Source organism: Psittacula echo, assembly GCF_963264785.1.
Source record: "Psittacula echo genome assembly, chromosome: 3".
NCBI classification, from domain to species: domain Eukaryota; kingdom Metazoa; phylum Chordata; class Aves; order Psittaciformes; family Psittacidae; genus Psittacula; species Psittacula echo.
In genome coordinates this window covers 9,671,241-9,695,169 of record NC_137736.1, presented here as the reverse complement: position 1 = coordinate 9,695,169, position 23,929 = coordinate 9,671,241, and the positions used below count along the sequence as shown (strand labels likewise).

At 47.5% G+C, this 23,929-nt stretch overlaps 1 protein-coding gene across 1 annotated transcript in view; it reads right to left on the bottom strand.

Moving 5' to 3' along the window:
* CASQ2 (calsequestrin 2) overlaps positions 1-23,449 on the bottom strand; it is a gene marked incomplete at both ends in the record, with an annotated part of 29,332 nt that extends 5,883 nt beyond the window's left edge. Inside the window, 7 exons of the mRNA XM_080613215.1 lie at positions 1,365-1,410; positions 5,346-5,476; positions 5,911-5,984; positions 7,077-7,188; positions 9,174-9,274; positions 10,454-10,538; positions 23,216-23,449. Of these exons, the coding sequence (XP_080469341.1) occupies positions 1,365-1,410; positions 5,346-5,476; positions 5,911-5,984; positions 7,077-7,188; positions 9,174-9,274; positions 10,454-10,538; positions 23,216-23,449 (783 nt within the window). The remainder of the gene's footprint in view (positions 1-1,364; positions 1,411-5,345; positions 5,477-5,910; positions 5,985-7,076; positions 7,189-9,173; positions 9,275-10,453; positions 10,539-23,215) is intronic.
* Between the last annotated feature and the right edge of the window lie 480 nt (positions 23,450-23,929).

The window sequence follows — 23,929 nt, the reverse complement described above, 5'->3', positions numbered from 1 at the left end:
CTCCTGTAGGTACAAGTCCCCTGCTCATAGAAGAGACAAGCTCTGTATTCCCAGGCTGCTAGGAAAGCAAACATCCCACCACTGACAATTTCCACTTCCGCTAAGGTTCAGTATGAAAGCAAAACCACTCCTTGTGAAAGTTGGGTCCCACTGCAGCCCCATGAGGAAACTTGGAGGGACCTCAGTGGATGTGGGAAGCCACCATCTATACATAATCTGTATTTCCAAACCAAATGAAAAGCTCTCATGCCCAAGTGACTCATAACTCCTGCTTCGGTGTTATTACCTCTCATCTTGTTGTATTAAAGACTCCCAAGGTTTTTGTTGCTTTGGAATCCCTCAGCATTTCCTGTTCCACAGCCAAGCAGCGAGGCAACTGAATGCTGTTATAAATGTGATGAGCTTTTTGAAGGAATGATTGCATCTTCCTTAGCATCTGTAAAGCACTTCTCTAGCTTTGCTTTTCAGCATTCAGCTGCCATTCGAAGGGCCCTGACTGGCTATTAACGTCGTGCTCATCCACAGCAAAGGGACCATTTGTTATACATGATTTTTCTTTCATTTTCACCCTTCCACTGTTCTCCACCCTTGCAGACCAGGAGAGTCCTCTGTGTGTGATTGGTGCCAAAATGCTGCTCAGTTCTTCACAATCTCTCACTTGCAGCTTGCTCACACTGTGAGAAGCACAATCAATACACAATTTGCCCTGTAATCTCTATAATTAACTGAACTGCCTGCCCTCGCTTGCATTTTGAGTTGTACAATTGCTCTGGTACAATTTCCATGAATCATCTGTTCAATGCAATCATAGAATCAACTCACTTGGAAAAGACCTTTAAGGCCATCAAGTCCAATGTTTACTCCAGCACTGTCAAGGCCACCACTAACCCATGCCTCTGAAGGCCTCGTTTGCATGGTTTGTGAACACTTCCAGGGACAGTCACTTCACCAATGCCCTGGACAGCCTGTTCCAATGACTGATAACAGTGAGCAGGCCACTGAAACCATCCCACCACCAGCAGTGATGCCCATTAGATGAGATGGATCATCCTTGGGAAGGATGCTCTCCATAGCTATGTCACAGCCACTAAAGCAGCAAAACTTGCCACACTTGGTTAGCTTTCCCTGTCCCACCTGTGGAGCAAACAGCATCCAGCTCAGATGTCCACTGCTGCTAAGCAAAGCAGCAGTGAGACCCGGGCTTCACAGCCAATGTTTTCCCCTCTTCCCAGAGCAGGCAAAGTGGCTTTGCTCGCAAGGAAAGAAAGATAATGTTGTGCCCAGTCAGAGACTGGAGCTCGTGAGCAGCAGTTTCTTGTTGGAAGCCATCAAAGGACACAAGGCTTCCCACCACACATGCTTACCCATGTCTCAAACATGTCCTCTGGGCGCAGCTTCCGCAAGGTGGCCCTGAAAGGAAGACAGAAACGCTCTTTGAGGATACATCCAGCACCATCACACATGATGCTGATGGTGTCATGGAGAAGGTCACTGAGGCATGTTTGGTTGATGGCTGGAGTCAGTGTTGTCAGCCACAGCGTTCTGAATGAAAGCAAAGGGGGCATGGTAGGTCAACTTAATCTTTTATTTATGGTGGTAAAACCCTGCCCTTGCTGCTGCTGGAGTCACTGCAGCCGCAGTTTGTGCCTGGGAAGATGAGACCCTTTTCTGTGCTGGGATGTGCTGGTGAATTAGTCCCACACATGGCAGATTGTTCTGTCCATGCTTAGAGCACGAGGGGAACCATTCACTTTTGTCTTGCAGTCACTGGGACATTCCTAATGAGCTTTGTTTCCCTTTTCTTCTGGTTTTACCCCAGCATAATTCCACCACAAAAATCTATCCATACCCTTCTGAAGCAAAAAAGAGAGAATAACCTCTGGGAAGAGAAGTTAGATCCTAATTGAACAGTAAATCTTTTCATACACATACATAGCAGGAAGCCTGCCAGAAAGCCTGGCAGGCTGAGGGGTGACTGAGGTATTAAAGAGGCACCCAAGGAACACAAGGCCATAGCAGACAAGCACAAACAGTCCCCCACACCTCTGCTCACTGTAGCATGAGGTGTTCAGGCAGGTTCCCCAGCAGAGCAGGCCTCTCTAGTTGGCCAGCCCCAGAGCTGTTGCAAAGAGCAGTATTGATGAATGTGGTCCTAGAACAGATTGGTAAAGGGAGTAGCAGCATGTGACATCAGTGAGATGTGTAACCTCTCTTCAGTTTGCTTCACTACCACGGCAATGGAAATAAGGAGCATTGTTTTAGAGGTTCCTGAAGGATCTGAGGGGCCACAGGTCTGGAAAAGCAAAGCACTTATGGGCACAATGCCACCAGCAAAAGTAGAGTTAACAGACTTGGAAGGAATATGATACAGTAGCACTAGAGATGCATGTGGCCTTTAAGTCATGGCCATGGGTCTGCTGGAGTTGCCAGAGCAAGTCAATGAGCGGGTGAAGGTATGCTGGTCAATGCAGTGAGCTGCCTTAAGAGGAACATTGGCCAAGCTCCCTTACTAAAGGCTCTCAGAGGAACCGAGCTGCAGTTAGATCAGAAGAAGGGTCCTCCTGTGGATTAATGACATTGGAAGATGAAGGTTGAGATGAAAGGTCAATTTTCAAGACAAAGGGAATTACGATTCATAGCACAGCATATGATTTGGCATGATTGTATGCATAACATCTCACATAACCTGAAAAAGATGTGAAATAGGAATATAGTAGCGGTTGCTTATCGGATCAAATTTTTGACAATCAACACAGGTCTAACTATGAGGAGATACAGAGGGATGTCCTGTGAGTTGAGAGGCTGCATGACAGATAGACGTATAGCAATGCACTTGTAGAAAAACCAACCCTGATTATACAGGTGCAACAATGGATTCTAAATGAGTTATAATTAATTATTGTCTTCAGGAGAAGGGCCCAAGTGTCACAAATTGAGAAATCATCTACTTCAAAGATAAAAAGAGGGTTACAAGCAGTTGGGAAATGACTGAGGAGTAAAGCACATCATACCATTATAGCAATAGGCAGTTCTACTATGCATCTCTAGAGTAAGTGTATGTGTGGTTCTGATCATCCTGTCAGAGAAATTATATGAAACAACTGAAAAAGGGGGATGGAAACATGGCAGTGGTAAATGAAGGTAGGGAATGACCGCTGTGTGTGGGAGATTAAGTCGATAAGAAGCCTTTGTCTTATGAAAGAGGTGACTGGGGGGGGGGGCTAAAAAAATTGGGATGGTAAAACCTGCAAATGCAAAACAGAGAATGGTCATTGGTCCTCACAACACAAGAGCTTGGAGGTGCCCAGTGAAGTTTTTAAGCAGCAGGTATAAACTGAACAAATAGAAGTGTTCTTTTGATGCAGTGCATAATTCAATTGCCAAACTGGCTGCTTTCAGCATCAAAATAGAAAGGAGGTAAAAAATCCTATAGAAACGGAAGAATAGTTACTAAGCAGATGATCAGGGATATAATTTTTGACCCAGCAAATCTCCTCATTGCTGATAGTCTGAAACTGGAGATCCTATCAGGTGAATGTATATTATGTACGCTTCTGTATGTACCTGGCTTTCAAGACGCTTTCCTTATCCGTCCTCTGGGGGCAGCTCTTGGAGAAAGGAAACTCGGTCAGGAGGATTTGATCACGCCCAAATGTACTGGTTGCTATAGAGTTACTTCAGATTTACTCTGGTTACTTCTCTGTGCTGTAGGGAGTGGGGGTAGGTGGGGTTTAGGTGAGTCGAGAGGGAGCAGAATTCGGCCCCCATATTGCTATATCACAATTACAGAAAACACGGTCGAGGGTGGGGTCGGCGTCTAACCCCAGCATTACTACATGTGAAACAAGCATTAACCCAGAGACCTCTTGCTGCAGGCAGAGGAACTACCATGTAGTTGATATTAGTGCAGCCTATCTTATTCTGTTCTGTCTTATCCCATTCTAGTCGTCTAGTGTATTCTATTGTATTCTAGTCTATTGTATTATATTGCATCCTATTGTATTCTGTGTGAGACTCAACATTAACTGCTGTGAACATATCACTGTCAGCTCAGGGTTTTTCCCCTTCCATGGTATCACCTTTGTCCAAAGTTTGGGATTTCATGAGACACCTTTTAATTCCCTTCTGAGCCTTGGCACTTGCAAAATACATGGCCCATCCTCTCTCTCCTACCAAGCACCCCAGAGCATCTTGAAATACATAAGACCTTGGGGGTGTTCCACTGCAGTTTTGTGCTGGTGGGGAGCTTGCCTTATTAGGCATTTAGCTGCATTTGACACCTTCTGATGCTGCTGCTGATTGACAGAAAAAGCTTGAGAGAAAAAGATGGGAAGGACTGAGGTCAGGAAGTCCAGGAGATCAATAAAGTGATCTGCAACTACATGGGAGATAGAGGACCCCTTCATATGTCAGAAAAAGCAGAGATCTGTTTCCATGTCTGGTGACTTGTTAATTCCAGAGATGATCTTTTTGTCTCTAAACCCTCAGTGTGTGAACACAAACCTCCAGCTCAACCTGATTTTAGGGTCCCCCAACTGTATTGGTGGTCCTGCTTTTCTTTTCTGGTCTCTTAAAGGTCTGAAATGCAGATGCAGGAGTAGCAAATCACTCTGTGACTACCTTGTGCTGCATTTCTAAGGGTCTAAAAATACAGCACCTCATGGGTAATTATGCCCTTATATTCAACCCTGTGCTTTTACAAAGGATCAGCCTTTCCAGTCCACTTGTAGACTGAGTCACTAAACAACTGTGCAATAAACCTGGTTGCAAAAAGCATAGAGCATGCACAGCTCCTGCTGAGCTGATCAAACACTGTAGGTGCTCAGTGCTGTTGCCACATGAGGCCCAACACTGCCATAATAGCAGTGGCTTCCTCTCCACACCTGAGGTCAGCAGAAGCCTCTTGGTCCATCCTGGTTCCTCCAAGCTTGACCTGAGCTCAGAGCCTCCCTATGAACATATCTGGCATGAGGAGATGGATGTATGATAAAGCCATTAGGGATGCTGTTTTGGGGAAGGAGGGAACAGACCTAAATTAAAAGCATGGGCAAGTATGACAAGATTTCCACTCTGCGGTGCCTGCAAGCCTCCCTGCTCTTTGAGGGAGGAGGAGGGAAGCTCTGTTGTCACAGCCCCATGGTAGTGGGCTCTGATTGCAGCACATATACTTGAACCTTGGAGAGTGGGAAAAGACCAGCAAAAAATCTCAAACCTAAGTCAGCAAGTCGCAAAAGGTGGTTTTCATTCCAATTTTTAATGAGAGGGATGCTTTACAGGGGGAAGCCTATGATGCCAGACACCTTTACCTGCTTCCCATGGCCAGGAGTGTCCTGCATGCTACATACCTTTTGTGCTCCTTCACAAATTCAACCAGCTCCTCCTCTGAGTAAGGTTTATCAGGGATGTGAACAGGCTCATCCATAAACGGTTCATAGAAGTCCACCTCGTTCATCTTCAGACCTAGCTTCTTAGCAACCTGTTGCAGTGCAGATGGTCAGAAGTGAGTGAGCCTGCTGTGCCTCTTTGCCTACCCAGAGTCTCTCCTGATCAAGGTGCTTGCTCTGTCTCAGAGCAGCCACTCTCAGTGATGGTCAGCAGAATATGAATGGATCTTTCCTTGGTTATAAAACTATGGAAGCTCTCTACACTACTGGCCTAGAGCAAGGTCAGAGTCAAGCTTTCACAAACTTAAAGGGATTGGTTTCCAAAACCCAAGTCAGGACCTGCCTCCATGGTGCAGAAATGGCCTTTTATCTTGCCACAGGGACAAATCCAAATGTGGACACCACAAATCACAGCAACACTGAAAATGAGAAGCTGAAGCCTGATACTAAACCTGGGAACAACCTGAGCTACTGGAAATCAGGTGGCGGAGTCTGTGAGCTCCCATGGAGGTCCATGGATGCTTACCCCTTTGTCAAAGGTGGCAAAGAACTTGACGTACGGCTGGAAGTGTTCAGCAGCTTCTTCAAATGCTTTGTAATCTGGAAGGAGAAAAGGGGAATGAAGAAAAGATTTCATCGGCAGCTGATCTGCACAGAAGGCACCAGGGAAGAACAAACAAACTATTGCAAAATACATTTAGATGATGGCACTATGCTTCTCCCACCCTTCTAGGGTTTACATGGTGACTGTCACTAAGGCATGCTTTGCCTGGTGCAGGAGGAGGGAGCAGGAAAGAGGCATGTTTATACTGTTACTGGTATTGGGTCCTCAGCTGGGGTCAGGAAGGATGCTCTCAGCCCAGCAGGAGGTCTTTACAACAGGTATTTCCCACCTTTCTCCAAAATACTTTTTACTGCCCTGCAGCCCATCTTGAGTGCAGAAGAAAGCTGCAGGGAGAGATAGAAGGGTTGCTGTGGTGTAGCAGACCCGGTGATACGTTTGCTTGTTCAGGTAGGAATACCTGTCATTTTGATAAAGGCAAGCCTTGCCAGCACTGCCTGGACAGCAAGGGGAGCACTTAGGGCTGGCAGAGGAGACCACTGGGGCTTGTCAGTGAGAGTCTCTGGTGAGGGTTTCTCTAGACTGGTGAAAGATGGTCATTTGAGTTGCATGTCTCTCAGGAAATGGGACCAGCCTCTTCTCAGCCTTGGGGTTCAGTGAGGAGAAACAGGTCAGTGCCTCAGCTGGGCTAACCTAAGATGTCCTGCTTACTGCTGCTGTATGTTTGCCAAATGAGTATTTAGTGTGTGTCCCTTCCTTTCACTTTTCTTCCTTCCCTCTTTCTTTGACCTTTTGGGCTCACTGCTCCTAAGAGGGGGAGCTTTGCTTCTTTAAGGCCTTCACCGAGTGTAACTGTAACCTCATCTGACTCTGAGTAAGGTAGACTTACTTTACTTTAGGAGTCCCTGGATTATCACCTCCTTCTTTTGCCAACAGATACCTTGCAGGAGGGTCATCACTGTTGGTGTAGGAATAGACTTATGCATGACAAGAACAGAGATTTGCCTGCAGCTCCACCTCATCTTGCCATATACCCCGAACACCCTTAGTGTTCATGCAGAAGAACCAATGCCCAGGCCCCAGAGACCCCAGTCAGGCTCCAAGCCCCACAACAAACATATTCATCTTACGTTCAGAGTCTTCTCCTTTGAAGTAGCCAATGAGTTTGATTTCCTCATCGATTCGGTCAAAGGCCTGAAGCTCCAGCTTGCTGTTTATGACCTCCACAGGGTCTTCTAGCACCTGCCATTACAAATGCATTTGATAGCATAATGATTTGCAACACCAACCTATGCCTGGCAGGGTATGTCACTAGCAACCTAAGCAGGGAGAAGGAGGTCACCCAGTTTCTCAACTGCTGGAAACACTACTTAGTGCTCTCTGCCTTAATGTGAGAAGAGAGGTGTAGGTCACCTTCAGAGGGAGCCATTAATAGGTTCACTGCATAGAGGGAGTCTGGGAGAGGTCTGAGTAACCAAAATTGATGCTGAGACCTGCTGTGATGAAAGACAAAGGATAGCAATTGCAGCTGGCTTTAGTGAGGCTGAGAAGACTGGAGAGCAGGTGAAAGAGACTAGTATGGGAGCTGTGAGCTTGCATATATTTGTTTTCAAGTGTCATTTGGTGGAAGAGGTCATTGCAAAGAGCTTGCTTTTGGAAAACATTAAACCCAGCACACCAGAGGGTAGCCAAACAGTGTTTTGGAGCAGTGGAAAGTCTGGATGTGAATTTTCCTGGCTGATCTTCCTATGCAGAATGGCTTAAATGTATGCTTTGGCCCTGGACACATGATGAGGAAGCTGGAAGACCTATCTGCTGCTTCAGCATGTGGTTGATCCAGACTTTGTTTCTATTGTCTTTATGAGCCACTGCTGGTGAAAGGATTCAGTCTGGTTATTTTGCCCAGCAATACTGGTGTAAATCAGGTGTGGTTTCACTAGGAAAACAAAAGCGCAGGCAGGCCACTCACTATACAGCCTGCAGCAGAGCAGAGAATCTGTGGGTTTGTTTTCCTTTGAGATCAGGCTGTCCCGGCACCACAGATGTGTTTGTTTTTACTTCCCTGCTTTGCTGGGTATTTTCCCTCTTGAGTGGAAAACACACAAACAGAAATCCTTGCTCTCTTCCTTTGTTCACACAACACGGCTTTTCAGTGGCACACCACAAAGCACAGCAAGCAAAACCTCACCAACTGCCTTTCGCCAAGCTGCTTGTGATGATCATAGAATCACAGAATCATAGAATGGTTTGGGTTGGAAGGGACCTTAAAGCCCATCCAGTTCCAGCCACCTGCCATGGGCACTTCCACTAGACCAGGTTGCTGTAAAGGGAGCTTCAACTCAAAGGAAAGCCAAGCCACTGAAAAATGTTTTCACTGTAAATCAAAGAATGTGTTTTTGGGCTGTTGTCTTTCCTAGGAATAAAATTTTAATAGAATTACAGCATGCTGATGAGGGTGTCAGCATCTCTTTTGCACTTAGGCATAAAGGTGAATACATGATTGTGTCCATGCACAAAACGACCCGAGAGCACTCCATCCCTGGCAGTGTTCAAGGCCAGGCTGAATGGAGTCTTGGGTGACATGGTTTAATGTGTGGTGTCCCTGCCCATTGCAGAGGGGTTGGAACTGGGTGATCTTAAGGTCCTTCCCAACCCTAGCTATTCTGTGATTCTATAAATAAGTGCTAGGGTCTTGATCTTCTCTAACTCATGGCAGTGCAATTCGGGAAGTTCACTGAAGAGGCAGTACTACACTGCTCTGCTTGCATTATTGTGTCTAGAAAGCGGCAAATAGTTTGCCGTATATACAATTTCAATGAATTGAACTCTTTTTAGATCCTCTGAGAATGCGGCTTCCTGGGTATGTTTTTTATCAACTTTAAAAAGAAAGAAGTGTGAGATTTTGCAAATGGCAAAGGGTTTGCAGGCCAGCTTGTTGAGGTGAGTGACTACCAGTCAACGTGGGATTGTTGCTTGATTCTAGTCAAATACACCATAAACAGAAAACAGAGCAGAGCATCTTTAAGATATAAGCGGTAGGTAGCACATAAAGTTCCCAGCTTTCCTGGGAACTCGTGGTCAGACAAGTATTTGAGAAGCTGGCAAGTGTCATCTCTACCAAACAAACAGGGATGGAATTTCAAATAAAGATAAAGCCATGGTTTTTAGCAAAGTAAGTATTTGCAAGGGCTTCTCAGAGAGGCTTTATCTATCTGATCTGTGCTTACATCCAAGAGGAATTCCACCAAGACATCTGTGGCCAGTTCCCCATCAAATTCAATCAACCGTTCTTCCTTAAAGACATAGAGACTTCCCTCTTCAACCAAGCCTGAAAGAAAGAGACAGGAAACATAATGTGGTTAACTCATCCCTAGAAGCATTTCTATTACAGGGCATCTTGCTTGCTATTCCAGCAGCATCTCCTGGGAACATGCAATTGCCGATTCGCAGTGTTGGTCCAGTTAGAACCAATTTGAGCAGTCTCCTGACTGATGCTTCATGGCACAAGGGACAAACCTCAGCCAGAACTCGCCATGGCTTCTTCCCAAATGTGGAACTTGTTGTTCAGGTCACAGTTTGGCCTCAGGTGGAAAAGTTCTGTACCAGGACCTTGGTTTTGTTTGGCTATCTGCCTTGCAGTAAATAGTACTGGGCTCTGACATCCTAAATCTTAACAACTTCTCACTCAATGGAAAATAGATTGTGATGCGGGTTGTGCTCTCTGCCCAGAGAAGGCTATGTGAACATGAACAGTGACCTGAAAGCCGAAGCGAGTTTCAAACTCTCCGAGGCTTAGCTAGCCTTGGCAAAAGGGTTAGAAACCTATGACAGAGATGCCACAGATGGCAGGCTGGCAGATTTGAATAGTATGTAACTGGACTGAGGGCTGGACACCACAGCATCTCGATGGAGGCTCCAAAATTAACAGCATTGAGCCCCTGCAGTGCGTGATGGCAGGGTATCATGGGCCAAGGTAGGTGCTAGTTTGTTTCTTCTTAGAGAGGGAGAAGCTCTCCCCTTTAGTTGAGTTTCCACCTGCATACAGAGCCTTTAATTTAGGAAAGAACATTACTTTGCCATGGGGTGGTGACATTTGGGGGCCTATCTGATTTCCCCACGGGTTTTGGCTCTGCACTGCTGTGTCAGACCTGTTTCTCTGTAGGAAGAGCATGGAGTTACTCCATGGCACCTATTTAAAGTATCTGCTCAGCAAGTGGTGACCTTGTCACCAGTATGGCATGAACTGGCTTTCCTTTTCACTTTGTTTGGTTTGATTTGGTTTTGGCACTCTCAGCCAGAAGGCTTTTGCTGGAAAGGTCTCGTCTCATCCCTCCCATCCTCTCCCCATTTGATCCTGCTCATGTTGGACTGGCCAGTGTGTAATTACTACCATCACATTCCCCATCCTGGTGACAAGGATTTGGCTGTCCTTTATCAGGCTGGCTGCTGGGCATCACTCACACATCTCTCTCCAAGCTATTCCAGAGATACCAGACATAGGACTCACCTAACTTCTTAGCAAGTTTGGCATCCTTCTTGGAGTCAACCATGCCAAAGCCAATGCTCTTGGGCTCCAGGACCTGAGCCGCCAGCTGTGGGAGGAACCAGAAAGCCCCACCTTAGCAGCATTAACACCACAGGGTAGCTAAAGGGCATTGCGCACTGCTAGCATGGTACAACAGGCACAAGTGACCCATATTTGCTTTCAGATAGCATTAATGAGTGGGATGCATCACAAGCTGCCTCCCTGCTGAGATAACACTGCCCAGAGGTCAAAAGGGTTGGTTTTCTTCCCACTGTGTTGCAGCACTGAGTTTGCTGGCCATACCACATGCTGGTAACTGCTGTTTGACACTGGCATCAGGAGAGGGCTCCCGACCAAAACAGGGAAACCAAAGCAGTGGACATGGCTGGGGGAAAGACTTGTGCCACTGACACAAAGCGAAAGCTGTATCTTCCGTTGTGCCTTTGTGGCCTCCTGAAGTGGAATGTGACATATGGGCACCATGGACATTTTAACTCTGGAAGTGCTTGGTGCCAGGCAGTAGTGGCTTCAAACTGAATGGGACACAGGGCACAGCAGCATCATTTTTGCTTCATATGTGTGATGGGGTGGCCAAAGCAGGCACTCAGCAAAATAGAGCAGAGGGGCTCTTGGCTTCGCAAAAGTAGTCCTTTCTTTTATGAAATGCTTTAAGTTGTGTCTCCTGTCCAGGCTTCAGTCACCCCCCAGTTCCTGGTCCCCTCTTTTTCCCAAAGAAATGAGTAATCCTATCCATTGCTTGCATTTGCCTTCTTGCAGCTCTGAGAAATGGCTGCCTCTTGTTCCCACCATTTTTTGCTGAAGGGGCCTCTTGAACATATCAAGTTCCTGCCTGTTTTGTGAAAATAGATATGTGAGGAAAGGAGAGACACTCTGCAAATGCCCCATGGTGGGAGTGGCCACGGCTGAGACCCTGTAAATTCCAGATGGACTCCATAAAGAGGAAGTGACCTTGGGAAATGAGACCCTTACTCGCCAGATGACCGGCTTAGACCCACTGCAAGCACGCCAGAGACCCAACAAGGCTGTAATGATGCTCTGAGACTACCAAGCAGCTGTAAGATCCCCCTTCTTCTCCCCCTTCCTCCCTCCTTCATGAATACCTCTGATGCTGATGGTCTTCTTGCTGTCCTCCCTCCTAACCCTGCTGGATGTGAGGGGGACAATAGGGATGAGGGGTTGGGGGCCTTCTGGACAGGAATGTCCCTATTAGGGCACAGCTGCCTGTGCTTAGTGGTGGGAGGCTGAAGGGGGGCATAAGAGAAGCCGTGGCCAGGGAGATGGCAGGCTGATTTATGAGGAACACCCTCTCCTAGGACCCTTTTTGGCATCCTCCCCCAGCCTCAAAGCCAGTTTGAATGTCACCCAGCAGCACTGCCCCCGTGGCCACATGGCCCTTTGGCTCCCCTGCTATAAATAGCTTCCTCCTGTGCCTGGGCACTGTGAGAGCAAGCAGTGATTAAAGGCACCAGGGAGCAAAAGTGATGGGGCAGCCCCATTGCCTGCACACTGGGGTTTTGTGGAGCTGGCATGATGTCAGTGTCATTTTGGCATCCCTGAAATCCTGAGGATCAGGGCTCAGGGACTTTGCTTGGGTGAAGAGGAGTGGTGGAGAATGTGGTTGTCTTCTCCCTTCCACCAAATATGTGTCTCCAGGTGTGTCCCAAAGCCCTCCAGGAGGACATACTCTCCGCCAAGCACCACATCACTGCGACCTTGATCCCTGTGTGGCTGCCTGGCCAGTCCTGAGGGAAACATACCACCATGTGTGTAGCACCATGCTCATGTTATGCAGGCAGTAGGTGGTCTGGCTGCTTTTTCATTGCTCTTGGCCAGTGTTTTGAAATAAAGGTGAGGCTGCACATTCAGGCTTTGTGTTTACGACGGATACAGCCTGAACTGCTCCATATTTGTGCATCCATTGATAAGGCATCTAAGCACTGCCCTGACTGGCCTAGCATCCCATCTCCTAGCTCAGGCCACAGCCATCAACCTGATGAGCACCTGGTATCCTATGATACAGGAAGAGATGAACACTTCTTGTGAGCATCCTAGACACCTGCAAGCAGGAAAAGCTGTTTTCTGTTCCCCGTTATGGGGATCTGCCTTTACTGGACAAAACGATGAAGCCTGTAGGATCGTCATCTTTTGGGGGCACTGTCAGCATGTCTTTGCATGTTGCCAGTTGTGTAAACCAGCAAGAAGTTCCTCAGAGTCAACACTTGAGCCTCCAGGTGCACTGTGACCAGAGGTAACACACAAGAAAGTAGAAGGGAAGAAGACTGTTAATTCATATCCAGCCCAGCCCACACTTGATCTACCTACTTCCTTATAGCTATGTTAGCCTTGTGCCAGACAGCATCAGGGCAGTTTAAGCCCGACAGTTCTTGACTCCTTCACACAGGAGGTGTTTGGGGTTTCTCAGGGCTGTTTGAAGCAGCTCAGAAACGTGCAGAAAACTGAAGCACCTGCTACAGACAAGAGGCTGGGTGTGGATGTTTGCAGGAGAGGAGGCATTGATCAGGAGTGATGTGTGTCAGCATGCAGCTCTTGGGAGGGGAGTTGGTGCAGCCGGGAGCTGCGAGCATGGGAGCTTGCTGGGAAAGAGTAAACATGTCAAGAGAGTGTGTCTGATGGGATGAAAGCCTCTTTGTGTGAGACTCTGGGTGTGTGCACTTCATTGGGGCTCAGGAAAGGTCACAGTGATGCTGGAGGTGTGCCTGTTGGTGTCTCTTGGAGGTGTGTGTATTGTGGGTACGAGTGCTTGGAGATGTTCCTCTGAAGAGGCTTACCCTGAGCGAAGGTGTGCAGCTGTGTGTGTGTATCTAGGAGAGAGCATGTACAGCACTCTCCTGTATACACAGTGTGTACGCTGTGGGGATGGAGCTAAGCACACAGCCTGCCTCCTTCCCTGGGACTTTGATGCTATGTATATTAGTGAGGTGAGCGGTACAGCCTGTGACCTTCCACAGAGCACTGGGGTCTTGCACCAGGGAAATCTTCATGCAACATCAGACTCTGAGGAGCTCTTTCCACTGTGGCAGTAGAGACCTTTGCAAGTGTGTCAGTGCCCATGGGGCCTGTTTCAATTGCAAGTTATGCGGGGGTTGGATCTTGCATCTTTGCTTTCCACTGCAGCAGGTGAGTCTCACCAGTGCTTAGGTGAGGATGTATTCCCACACCTAAACTTGAACCCCATAAGGCAGCGAAATATAAAGTATGCCAAAGGCATGTCAGCTTGGCTGGTTGTCCCCTGCTCATTACAGCATCAAGCATTTTTATATCCCCTTACAGTATTTTCTGATTCCATAATGCTAGTGGGATTTGAACGCAGATAATGTTTCTAATCTTGACAATCCTCTTGGCTCAGGACCCTGGGACAGAGGCAGCTGTAATGTAAGAACACATCCCCTCCTCCTCCTCATTCTCCTTCTGTCTTTAAATTCATATCACTTGAAGTCTTGGCCAGCCAGAGCCCTTGCTTTCGTGTAAGCCTCTGTAGCAAGTCATTTAGTTTCAACAGCTGCCTGGGGAGATGGAGGGGAGAAACTGCCTTGGAAGAACAGAACCTAACTGGTTATGCAGTCCCTGGGATATAGCAAGAGCTTTGAGCAAGCAAAGTAGGCTGAGAGTGTGAGCAAAGATCCCAGCAGCATTCTTCCTTTCTCTCTCTTCCCTCAGATAACATCTGTACTTAAATTTGGTCCCTGGGATGTGTGAGAGGTGCCAGCCCAAAGCGAAGCTTGAGTAGCACTGAGTAAGCACACACCACCTCATCTTGGATGGTTCCAACAGCTAGAGGCAATCTGAATAATGGGGATGGAAAGAAACAATTTCCTGCCAGAACATCTCAGCTTCACACCTCCTGTACCAGTCTGAACCTGGGTGTGGTGCTGGGAAGCTTTCAGGAGACTTAACAAGTCCCACAGGATCATTCTGAAATGCTAGGTTACAGAGCAGCAGGGCTAGCTGGCCACACTCCTATCCCAGCTTCAGGCAACGTGGATTGCACCAAATCTTGCCTTTGGTGTCAGTTCTGTTGCTAAATGGCAGACAAAATCCAGCAGAGAAGGTCACAAATGGGGGTGGGAGGGGTAGGGGTCTCATCAGGGTCAGTTTTCATCGTGGGGTGACTCTATGGATTTCTGGCCTGGATTTTCTTCCCACTTCCCACTAGAAGAACCTGCTTGTAGCTCCCACTGACAGGAAGGCTCATCACTGGGTGGCAGGGAGATGGGAACATTAAGGTATCTGTGAGAGCCACCATGAGTAAAATACTCTTAAGCATTGGAGCGTTCTGTTTCCCTAACTTGCAGCAGTGGAAGAACAAAAGTCAAGCAATGCAGAGGAGAGCAAAGGGGAATGATAAGGGAATGTCTCAGGCAACCTACACTTCTCTGTTGTTTCTCTCTTGCTTTCTTTAAAGCTGCACTCTATGTTGATGGTCAGAACCTGATTGATGCAATGATGATGACTTTATATCCGAAAATGTTAGGGGTTTATTTTCAGAAACAGCAGGAGGCAATGGCAAAAATCTAAGGTATTTCCCCTAAAGATCTGAATCCATATGCAGGATTCATGCCTTCATGCTATGGTTGACTTCTTTGTTGTTCAAGCTGATGGGCAGTTTGTTGGAGAGCAGAGGGGGTTATCTCTCCTTCCTGATGCTGTGCTGTCTCCTCTAGCATCCCCACTAATAATATTTCAGGTTATTGTTGGCGAATTATGGGTCATGAAGCATCATGGTGATCAAAGCAGGCAGAAGCCTGCTGAGCCACTAGAGAAGCCACCCTGCTGGCAGCAGGGACCAGAGCAGAGCTCATTGCTTTCACCTTCCCGCCCTTTTTCACCACCTGAGCTGCCCCGAGAGGCTGTTTACTGCTCAACCTGCCCTCCCAGGACTAAAAGGCAAGTCCCCAAATATGGAACACCTAAAGGTCACTCTAAAGGTGGTCACTAAAGGTGGCTTTCACAGGTAATGCTCCAAGAACGCCGCCCGGGAGCTTTAATTGCTGCGCAGCCTCTCAGCCCTGTCAGATGCACCATGTGCTTTTTGGCTGCCTCCCGAAAGGGTTTGCATAGTTAGGGCTGTATTTTTATCTGCACCGGGCATCCCTAATTTTAGCAAGCTGTAAGCTAACGCGCAGCCTCCCCTTCCATGAGCTAACCTGTGCCACTGAGCACCCATGGGTTCTGGGGCCACCTGCCACTGCTCCTGGCCAGTCCTTGCTGGCGCTGCATCACAGATGCTTTGCCAGCTTGGCTGGGCAGCTTGCGCACTGAAGACAGCCTGCAGTATACATGCGTGCATGTGCTGTGGGGTTTGGGACAGTGCCTGTGGGCCACCACTTGCTAAGCTTGCCCTGAAAGGGAGCCCGTAGGTCTGTCCTTGACAAATTTGAGGCCACCTCTGTCTTCTTGTTTCTCCAGTCTCAGAGAGGCTGGTTTGAAACTGAAGGCTGGATACTGCCATAGATGTAGGGCACAAGCTGGTTCCTTTCGGTAGATGGTGGAGGAGGGAAGAATGCTTGCTATTCAGCCTATTCACCTCCGCAGATCTTTGTAATTCCTACACCTCCAGCTCCCAGGAACAAGTAGGATTTCTTGAGTTTCTGACCTAGTGGGTGTGAGCCAGTGCCTTTGAAACCCTGGGGAGTCCAGGATGCTGAGAGCCAGGACCCCCCATCCTACATCCTCAAAGGATCAGTGAGGAAATTCCCTGGGGTAATGGAGCAGGTCCTTGAGACAAGAAAGGGCTTTTACCCAAGGAATGAGCAGAGAGAAATAAGAACTGAGGGAAGCTTTAAAAAGACACAGCCCCTTTTGCACAGGGTCCAAGGTGTCAGAGGCGCATCTCCTGCCAGGGCCAGACAGGGTTCCCAGAAAGAGGACACATCATGTACGGCAGCTGGCCTGCACCAAAGCTGTGTCAGAGAACACGCAGGAATGAGCACCATCAGCACTGCTTAGAAGGGAGCACTGGCCGTCCCAGGGCACAGCCTGCTCTGTGGCCACCCCGGCCATTCCCTGTTGCTGTTCGTTCTATTTCCTCGGGCAAGGTTTTGTCTCATATATGTAGGTAAATCCCAATGGGCAAAGGATAAAAAAACCCACAAACGTGGACATTCTTTCCTAGGCCATGGATTCCTTGCCCGAGTGCCTGTTATTTAGGGGCAGAAGCTGGAAAAGAGCATCTGGTCATCAAACCCAGGACCGTGTCATTCAATCTCTGTCATAAACTGGTCAATGTCCATTTTAAATTCATTGGACTGTTCTCCCCTTGTTGTCTTCCTCCTCTGGTGATTAGGGACTTCCTAGTTTCCAGACTTGTTTTATTCATAGCCCGTTTGTCCTTAGGCTTTGCGCTTAAATAGCTCTTCTCCCTCTTGGGTGTTTAAAGAGAATTATCCTCTCCCCTTTCCATTCTCCCCACAAATGAAGCTCGGTCATGAAGGAAGGGCATTCACAGGCTTTGTTTAGTGTGGTTTTAGATAAAGGGCACTGGCAGACTGAGCTCTGGAGTAAGGCCATGGTGGGTGAGCTCAGCATGGCCTCCCAGAGCAGCAGCTGCCCCAGGCTCCTGGGAAATGTCAAGGTCCGGGGTGGAGAAGATGAAATGATAGCTACAAACACCACACATGTCCACTGAATAGGCGAATGTGAGCTCCAGCTTGGCCTTTTGAGGTCCCCCACTCACTTATACAAGAGTGAGACCCCGCATCCCGGGAACCAGCACAGCATGAACCCCCTCTGGCACTTGTTTGGGAAGCTGACTAGTGTCAGGATAGCTGGATCCCAACTAAGAGGATGAGCTTCCTCAATGCATTTCTGAAGGGAGGAGTGACACAGAAGTCTCCATGCTACTTAAGGTCTTGCATGGCACCTACAGAGATTGTCTGCAGCAGCTGGGCAGTGGGAAGAGCTCCTCATATCAGGGCCAAGCAAGACTACAAAGCCTAAGCAGACTTGGCCTTGCACTGTGTCAGCAAGTGAAACCAAGCTCAAAGAGGTCTGCCATGTCTCCAGGTGACATTTGGGTCTCTGGATGAAACCACCTTGATTTTCTTTAGGTCTTGCGATTACAGCTAGTCTCTGCTCTAAGAACTGCTGCCAGTACATATATCTCTGATCATACCTTAGCAACTAAGAAAGGTGCCTTTCAAAGAGCATTATGACATTGAAGTGGAGTCTTATGCTAGATGCTGCTCATGCAGCCAGTCCAAACTCACTGCTGGGAACAGACGGAGGGACGTCAAAGGAAGAAACTGGGCAACACCAGGTAAAGCAGCCTTGGAAATAGTTTCTGACACTGTTATACAGAAAGACCAAATCATATACTCATCTCTTGATGTCAGTGTGCCCATCTGTGAATTGAGGAGCTCTCTGTAACTTGTTTGTGTGACTGACATGCCAGTAAGTGAAATCCTCCTGCATGCTACTGCTGAAAATCAGTGCTTTGCTGGCTGTTGATGAACTGAGACCTACTTACATGGTCTCAGAGGGCAAAGTAACCAGTGCACCTTTTTAGCTTTCCTTTCCATTCCTTCCTTATTTTTGCATGAACTTATCTGCAGTGGAAGCCACTAAACTCCTCTTTTATTACAGGTACAAGGCACTTGCACTGCAGGCTTCTGCACATACCTATCCAGTCAGGTGTGTCTCTCACACTGAGGATTTGCTCTGTAGGGACCCAGAGACGTGACAGTTTCAGTGATACTCAGTGGGCATGTCGTATGCAACATGTCTACCCAGCCCTGGGAATGGTGTTGAGGCTCTGTCTTGTAAACATGCCCATTTTCAAAGAAAAAGACTGGAATATAAGTCTGTGAAACAGAGAAGGGTGCTTAAAGAAAGGGCTTGGATTTATGGTTGTGTTTATGGTTACACTCTGCCTAGAGATGGGCTAAACCAGACTCATCTGCTGGTTCTCAGGAATTTCTGAGATAAACCACACAGACCTAGATTTGAAACATTTTTCCTGGGTTTCACCTACTCTCCAGAGATTTCAAGACCATGTGGCTGAAGCTACCCCAAAACCACCTGGTCTTGCACCAGGTTTTCCATCCTGAGCTGGAAGATGCAGTAGTTTCAACACTTGACAATGAATCCTGGCTCTTAAGTGAACTGGGAGGTAGTCCTTACACCCAGTTTAACCCTCATCTTTTACTGGATTCCAAATCTGTCTTTCCCTCTCACACCAGAAGTAGCTCCTGGTTGTGGCTGAACATGGGGGGGGGGCATCTCATGCATTTATATTTCCAGGTTCATAGGAGAAATTTCCCTTGTGCTCCAGAATCTGATCCTAGACCCCATTTGGAAAGCGGACTACCATATCCAAACTTCATTCTAATCAGACTGGCTTGTGCTAGGGCAGTTCTACATGAGTTTTCAGCCCAGGGGCACTATTGCATTAAAGGGCCTAAAATATCCAGGCGCTCTGTTTTTAAGGATATTATACATGCACGCAGATGACAAGGAAAGAATGGCAGGACTCAGTGTTTCAGCAAGAGATGTTATGATAGTGAGACAACCTCAGTTGCAGGAGAGAGCTTCTCAAGCACAAAAGGAAAGCCTCTAACTCCACTGTTCATGGTTCTTGCTACATGATTCCTAGAGATAGGCCCTCTGGAAGGAAAAATTATGCCAATATTTTAGGACATTCAGAGTTGAAAGAGAGATGAGATAAGGTCTAAGAAGTAGTATGATACAGGACAAAATGAAGTAGGGGAACTACAGAGGAGAAGAAAGGCAGAACAGGTATTTATTGACTTTACTGCTTTAGTCTTTTCCTCTATTGCCCCTTCTTCATTAAAGCTGAGACCTTTCAGGACAAGTAGCTTTTTTTCTTACTTGTCTGTTAAATAACTGATGTGAACCCTTGTGCCTGGCTGTTTCCTCTGCTTCTTCACCTCATGGGGCACACAGGGCTCCTGTAAACATCACCACAGAGCACGAATAGCTACTGTTAGCTCTGGGACTGCCTCTTTCAACCTCTGCATTGCCCTGTACAGAGGCTTTTCCCTGCTCAGGCTGCAGGTGCTTTTCAGTAATCAGCAGTGCAGAGTGGAGTCATAGAAGAATGGCAACCAAAGGAGGAGAGCCCTTTACCCTGACCTGTGAAACAGCCTATGCTCATGCTGTCTGTGCCCTGGGTTGTCTCGCCCTGTGTTGTATCTATGGACATGTAGCAATCCTTCCCCGACCCTTTTCCACCCTGGCCGGAAAGTGGTAGGCAGCTGCATCTCCAGGCACTGCTTTGACTGTTTTCCCAACAGACTAACACAGCAGCTCCAGCTTTTGCTCCCCAACCTGATGGGCTGACACTGCTGTTCTTGGAGCTGTTGTCATGTACCAAGGATGCTTTAGAGAAGCTGCTTTTGCTGCTAGAGGCTGTGGGCTGTCCCTGAACCCTGCCCTCACCAGGTAGCATGCAACAGTGTAGGTGGCAGGAGCTGTCAGGACTGCTTCATGATGGTCTTCACCTTCATTCCCTTTCTAAACTGGAAGGGGACCCTGGGCTGCATGGGAACATGGTGACAGTTCCCACTACACCTGCGTAAGGGGAGTCAAAGACTCCATGTGCTGTCCCACTGTAATATTAGCTCAATGATGGCATCCTTTTTCTTGTGATAGCTGAGCTTTTGACAGTGTCAGTCAGTCCTACATGCAGGGCTTCTGTCCTGGGAAGGTATTTTTTCCTACTATTTTCTTCTCAGCCTCCTGCTCATAGATGTGGTTCGGGAAAGTCCTTGAACATGTACTTAACTTTACAGATGTGCCATCAGGTTTTCAGCTTGGTTTCCTAAGGGTATGAGACCCTCGTGACTCTCTTCTCTCTCCCAGCAGGTCTGTCTCCAAGCTACCTCTCCTAATAAGTTTTCTAGCTGTTGGCCTTTTTCAGCCAAACCTTCTGGAGTCAGGGATCTCAAGCAGGAGACTTCAGTTTCCTTTCATGAGAGGAGACTGAAGTTCCCTGAAAGAAGGAAATATTGCCACGTGAGCTCAACCACTGTTAGACACTGAAGGACACACTGAAGAGAGAGCCTCACATGCTCCTCACTCATGGGAGAAGCCTCTGGCAGAGCTTGTTACTGACCATGAGCTACATACTTCAAGGAAACCATGATGGGTCTCTTCTGTTCTTTTTGGTGTCTGAAGATATTTCTTTAGGTGTTTGGTCTTTGGAATTATACATTTCTTATAAGATACATGTGGGAGAAACAGAAAGGATGGACTTTTGAGGGTTATTAAGCCCATTCCCTCCCACGTTCATCAAGCAGTTTGACATACCAATCCCTAACCACCCAGCTCAGACATTTGCTTAGTTCCACACCTGCCTATGTTTTTGGATGAGGGCTCTCTATTTTTCCTAATGATGGAGACCAGTGCCATCGTATGGAAGGGGGAGGAAGGGGGTAAAGAACATAATGTTTTCCAGGCTGTGGAAGCAGCACATTTCATTGTGAATAAGCAGGTACATTGTCAGTACAGCCAGATGGAAACAGAAAAGCTGCTTCAGAAAGGAGCATCTTACCACAGGCACAACCCTACTCTAGGAGCTTCCCAAGCTGGCAGGCAGGGAATAGCAAGGGCTGGAGTGTTTGCCTTTTAGATACCTCATTTCAGGCATAAAGGACCTTCAGCGCTCAGAGTCCTGAACCCTCTACCCCAAAGAGATACACAAAGACTTCCTGTGCATCTAACAGGTGTATGGCTCAGCACCTCAGCCATCGCAGCCATTGCAGCCTTTTCTTTCCCTCTCCCTGTCCTGGAAGAACATGAAATCCTGCAGCTGCATGGGCTCTGGCAGGGGAGATTGCAAGTGACTCCATGGCACAACACAGTGCTGTTTGAGGTGAGGGAGGTGGATGCTGTCTTGAGAGGGACCAGATTACAACCTGCCTTGCCCACTTCTTTCATGAGTGCTCCCATGGTTGAGTTAGTACAGAAACTGGGAGCACTAGCACCTTGCTGGCCTGTGTCCTATGCAGGATAGCACACATCTTCTCTGCTGCCTCCTGAGGCCCTCTCCCCTCCGATTCCCTTGCGTGACAGAGGCAAATGAGTGCTCAGCCTGCAGATTGCTCTTGTGCTTGGGCTGTCGAATTGCTGCTGCTGCAGTTCTCAGTCCAGGGGATGGGGGGGAGACTGTGGAACTTTGAGACATACACTGAATCAGCATTGCAAGTGCTTGGGAAATGTTGAGGTTGAAGCCACAAGTGCCAGCTGATGTGTGTGTGGCACAGTTAGCTGGTAGCTGAGCATTAGTGAACTAGAGCACCTCCAATTATGTAAAGTCTGCTGCAGATCTAATCCTCAATCTCTTGGCCAAGGTCACATAAGAAGTCTGTGATAGAGAGGCAATTGGAAACCAAATCATCCGAGTCCTAAGCTAATGTACTTGCTGCTGAATCAAACCCTGCAAAATGAAAGCTTTAAACCAGGTTGTATCGTAGCCATCGCACCCTTGATATGGTTGATTACTTGAGTACAGGTGCCATGGGGACTAAAACTGATAGTACACGGCAGATACCTGCTTCTGTCAGGTTTCTATAAATATGTATCTAGTTGTGAGCCATCTTGCCATCTATCGGGCACGAAATAGCTATGCTATTAAACAACAATGCAATTATACTACCAACCATAAACATTTCAACTGGAGTTTCCTTTTCTTTGCCAAATGTTATTTGATCGCTCACTGGAGCAAGTAACTGTTCCCTTAGAGCTGAGTAAAATCTGGTGAAGGTTGTGAATCTTTCTTGTCTTCAGGCTTGCTAAGGAGGTCAGTAGACTTGGAACTTGGCATTGGATGTTTTCAGGTCCTAGCCCTCAGCAAACACGCTTTGTAGTTCACGTTTGCTGTACTCCTAAGGGTGCAGTGCATTTTCACTCTGGATCAGATAAAGAAAGCTTATGTGTTTCTTCTGCAATGCTCGCTTTCTTCCCAAATCTGTCTTTTAATTAAGAGGGAATATTTGTAAGCCCCTGATAGGAAACAAGCACCAAACAATCCAGGCTTGCTGCTGTATGATTCCCTAGATTACAGCTGCACTACAAGAAGGAATGCTATGAATCTACTTTGCAATTTTCACTGTGATTTATTTTACTGAGGATTTAATTAATCATTCTTTCACCAAGGAATGAACACCGCTCTTTTTCCAGCACAGAAGTGAATGGCTGCATTAACAAGCAGCTCCAGTCTGATTCCAAGTAGGCAACCAAGTGTCAGAAAAACAAAAAGGGATTTAATGCTGCACCAACAGGGAGTTTTTGAGATGGGGAGCTACAACACCCATTTGCAGCACAGTTTTGTAAGGCCTCTTGGCTGATTGCTCCTAGAGGGATAAAAAATGGGACTGAATTCAGAATGCAAGGAGGATACAGAATGAGAAAGGATCTAAAATCTTTAAGCTACAGGTCTGCGCTGGCATTTGGGAAAGCTCAGCTGAGCTAAGCTCACGTTGCTAAGGTTTGCAAGGTTACTCGCTATTGCCTGGGTTTCTGATGCACCATTCAGAAAGACTATTTCCCAGCAAACAGCTCAGAAGAGCACAAAAAAGGCTTTTCCTGGGCTTCAGAACTCAGGTGCTAACTCAGACTCAAGTAAGCAAGCCCAAACCTTTGGGTGCTCAACTTCCCCCTGCACAAGAACCTTTGACTGTCCTCTCCTTGGCTTCAAACAATGCTGTGCTATTGACCCCGGCTGAGACTTGCAGCGGTGCTTACCTCCAGGACCATCTCTGTCATCTGGAACTGCTTCTGGGAGACCTTGTCAGAGCTCACCGGCTCATGGAAGAGCAGGCAGAGCATGTCATACTTCTTCAGGGCCTGCTTGTAGTTCTTCTCATTCAGGTCGATCACTCGGTCTTTCCCATCGTAAGTGGGGAAGTTCAGTCCCTCTTCTGCCTTGCAGCAGGAAAGCAGGTAAAGACCTGCCAGGATCCAGCAAGTCGCCTTCATAGGGGAGACCTTGGAGTGCAGCAGAGGGCAGGTAAACATCCCCCTCCTTCTTAATTTGGGGAGAAGGAGAGACCAAAGGCTCCAGGTGAAGTTCAAACCAAGTTTCTTTTTCTGTTGCCCTGTTAATGATCAGCCCAAATGCTGCAAGGCTGGTGGGGAGCAGCAAACTTTGCTGTCCTGGGCTCACAACAAAGAGACAGACAGGAGAAGCTGTCAGGCCAAGCCCTGGATACCTTACATAGCTGTGTCCAGCTCCCGTGTCATTAGGAACTCCATTTTTAGGAAGCAGTTGTTTCAGGCTAAAAATAAACCCTGCAATGAATAAAAAGGACAGATATGACACCATTGAGGGACTTGCTGGCACTTTGCATCATCTGAGAGAGAGGGAGTGAGCAAGCGGGAGGGAGTGGAAGATGGCAGCGCTGGGAGTACACAGGCAGGGTTTGTGAAGTGACAGACTTCTCTTGCACAGGGAACCAA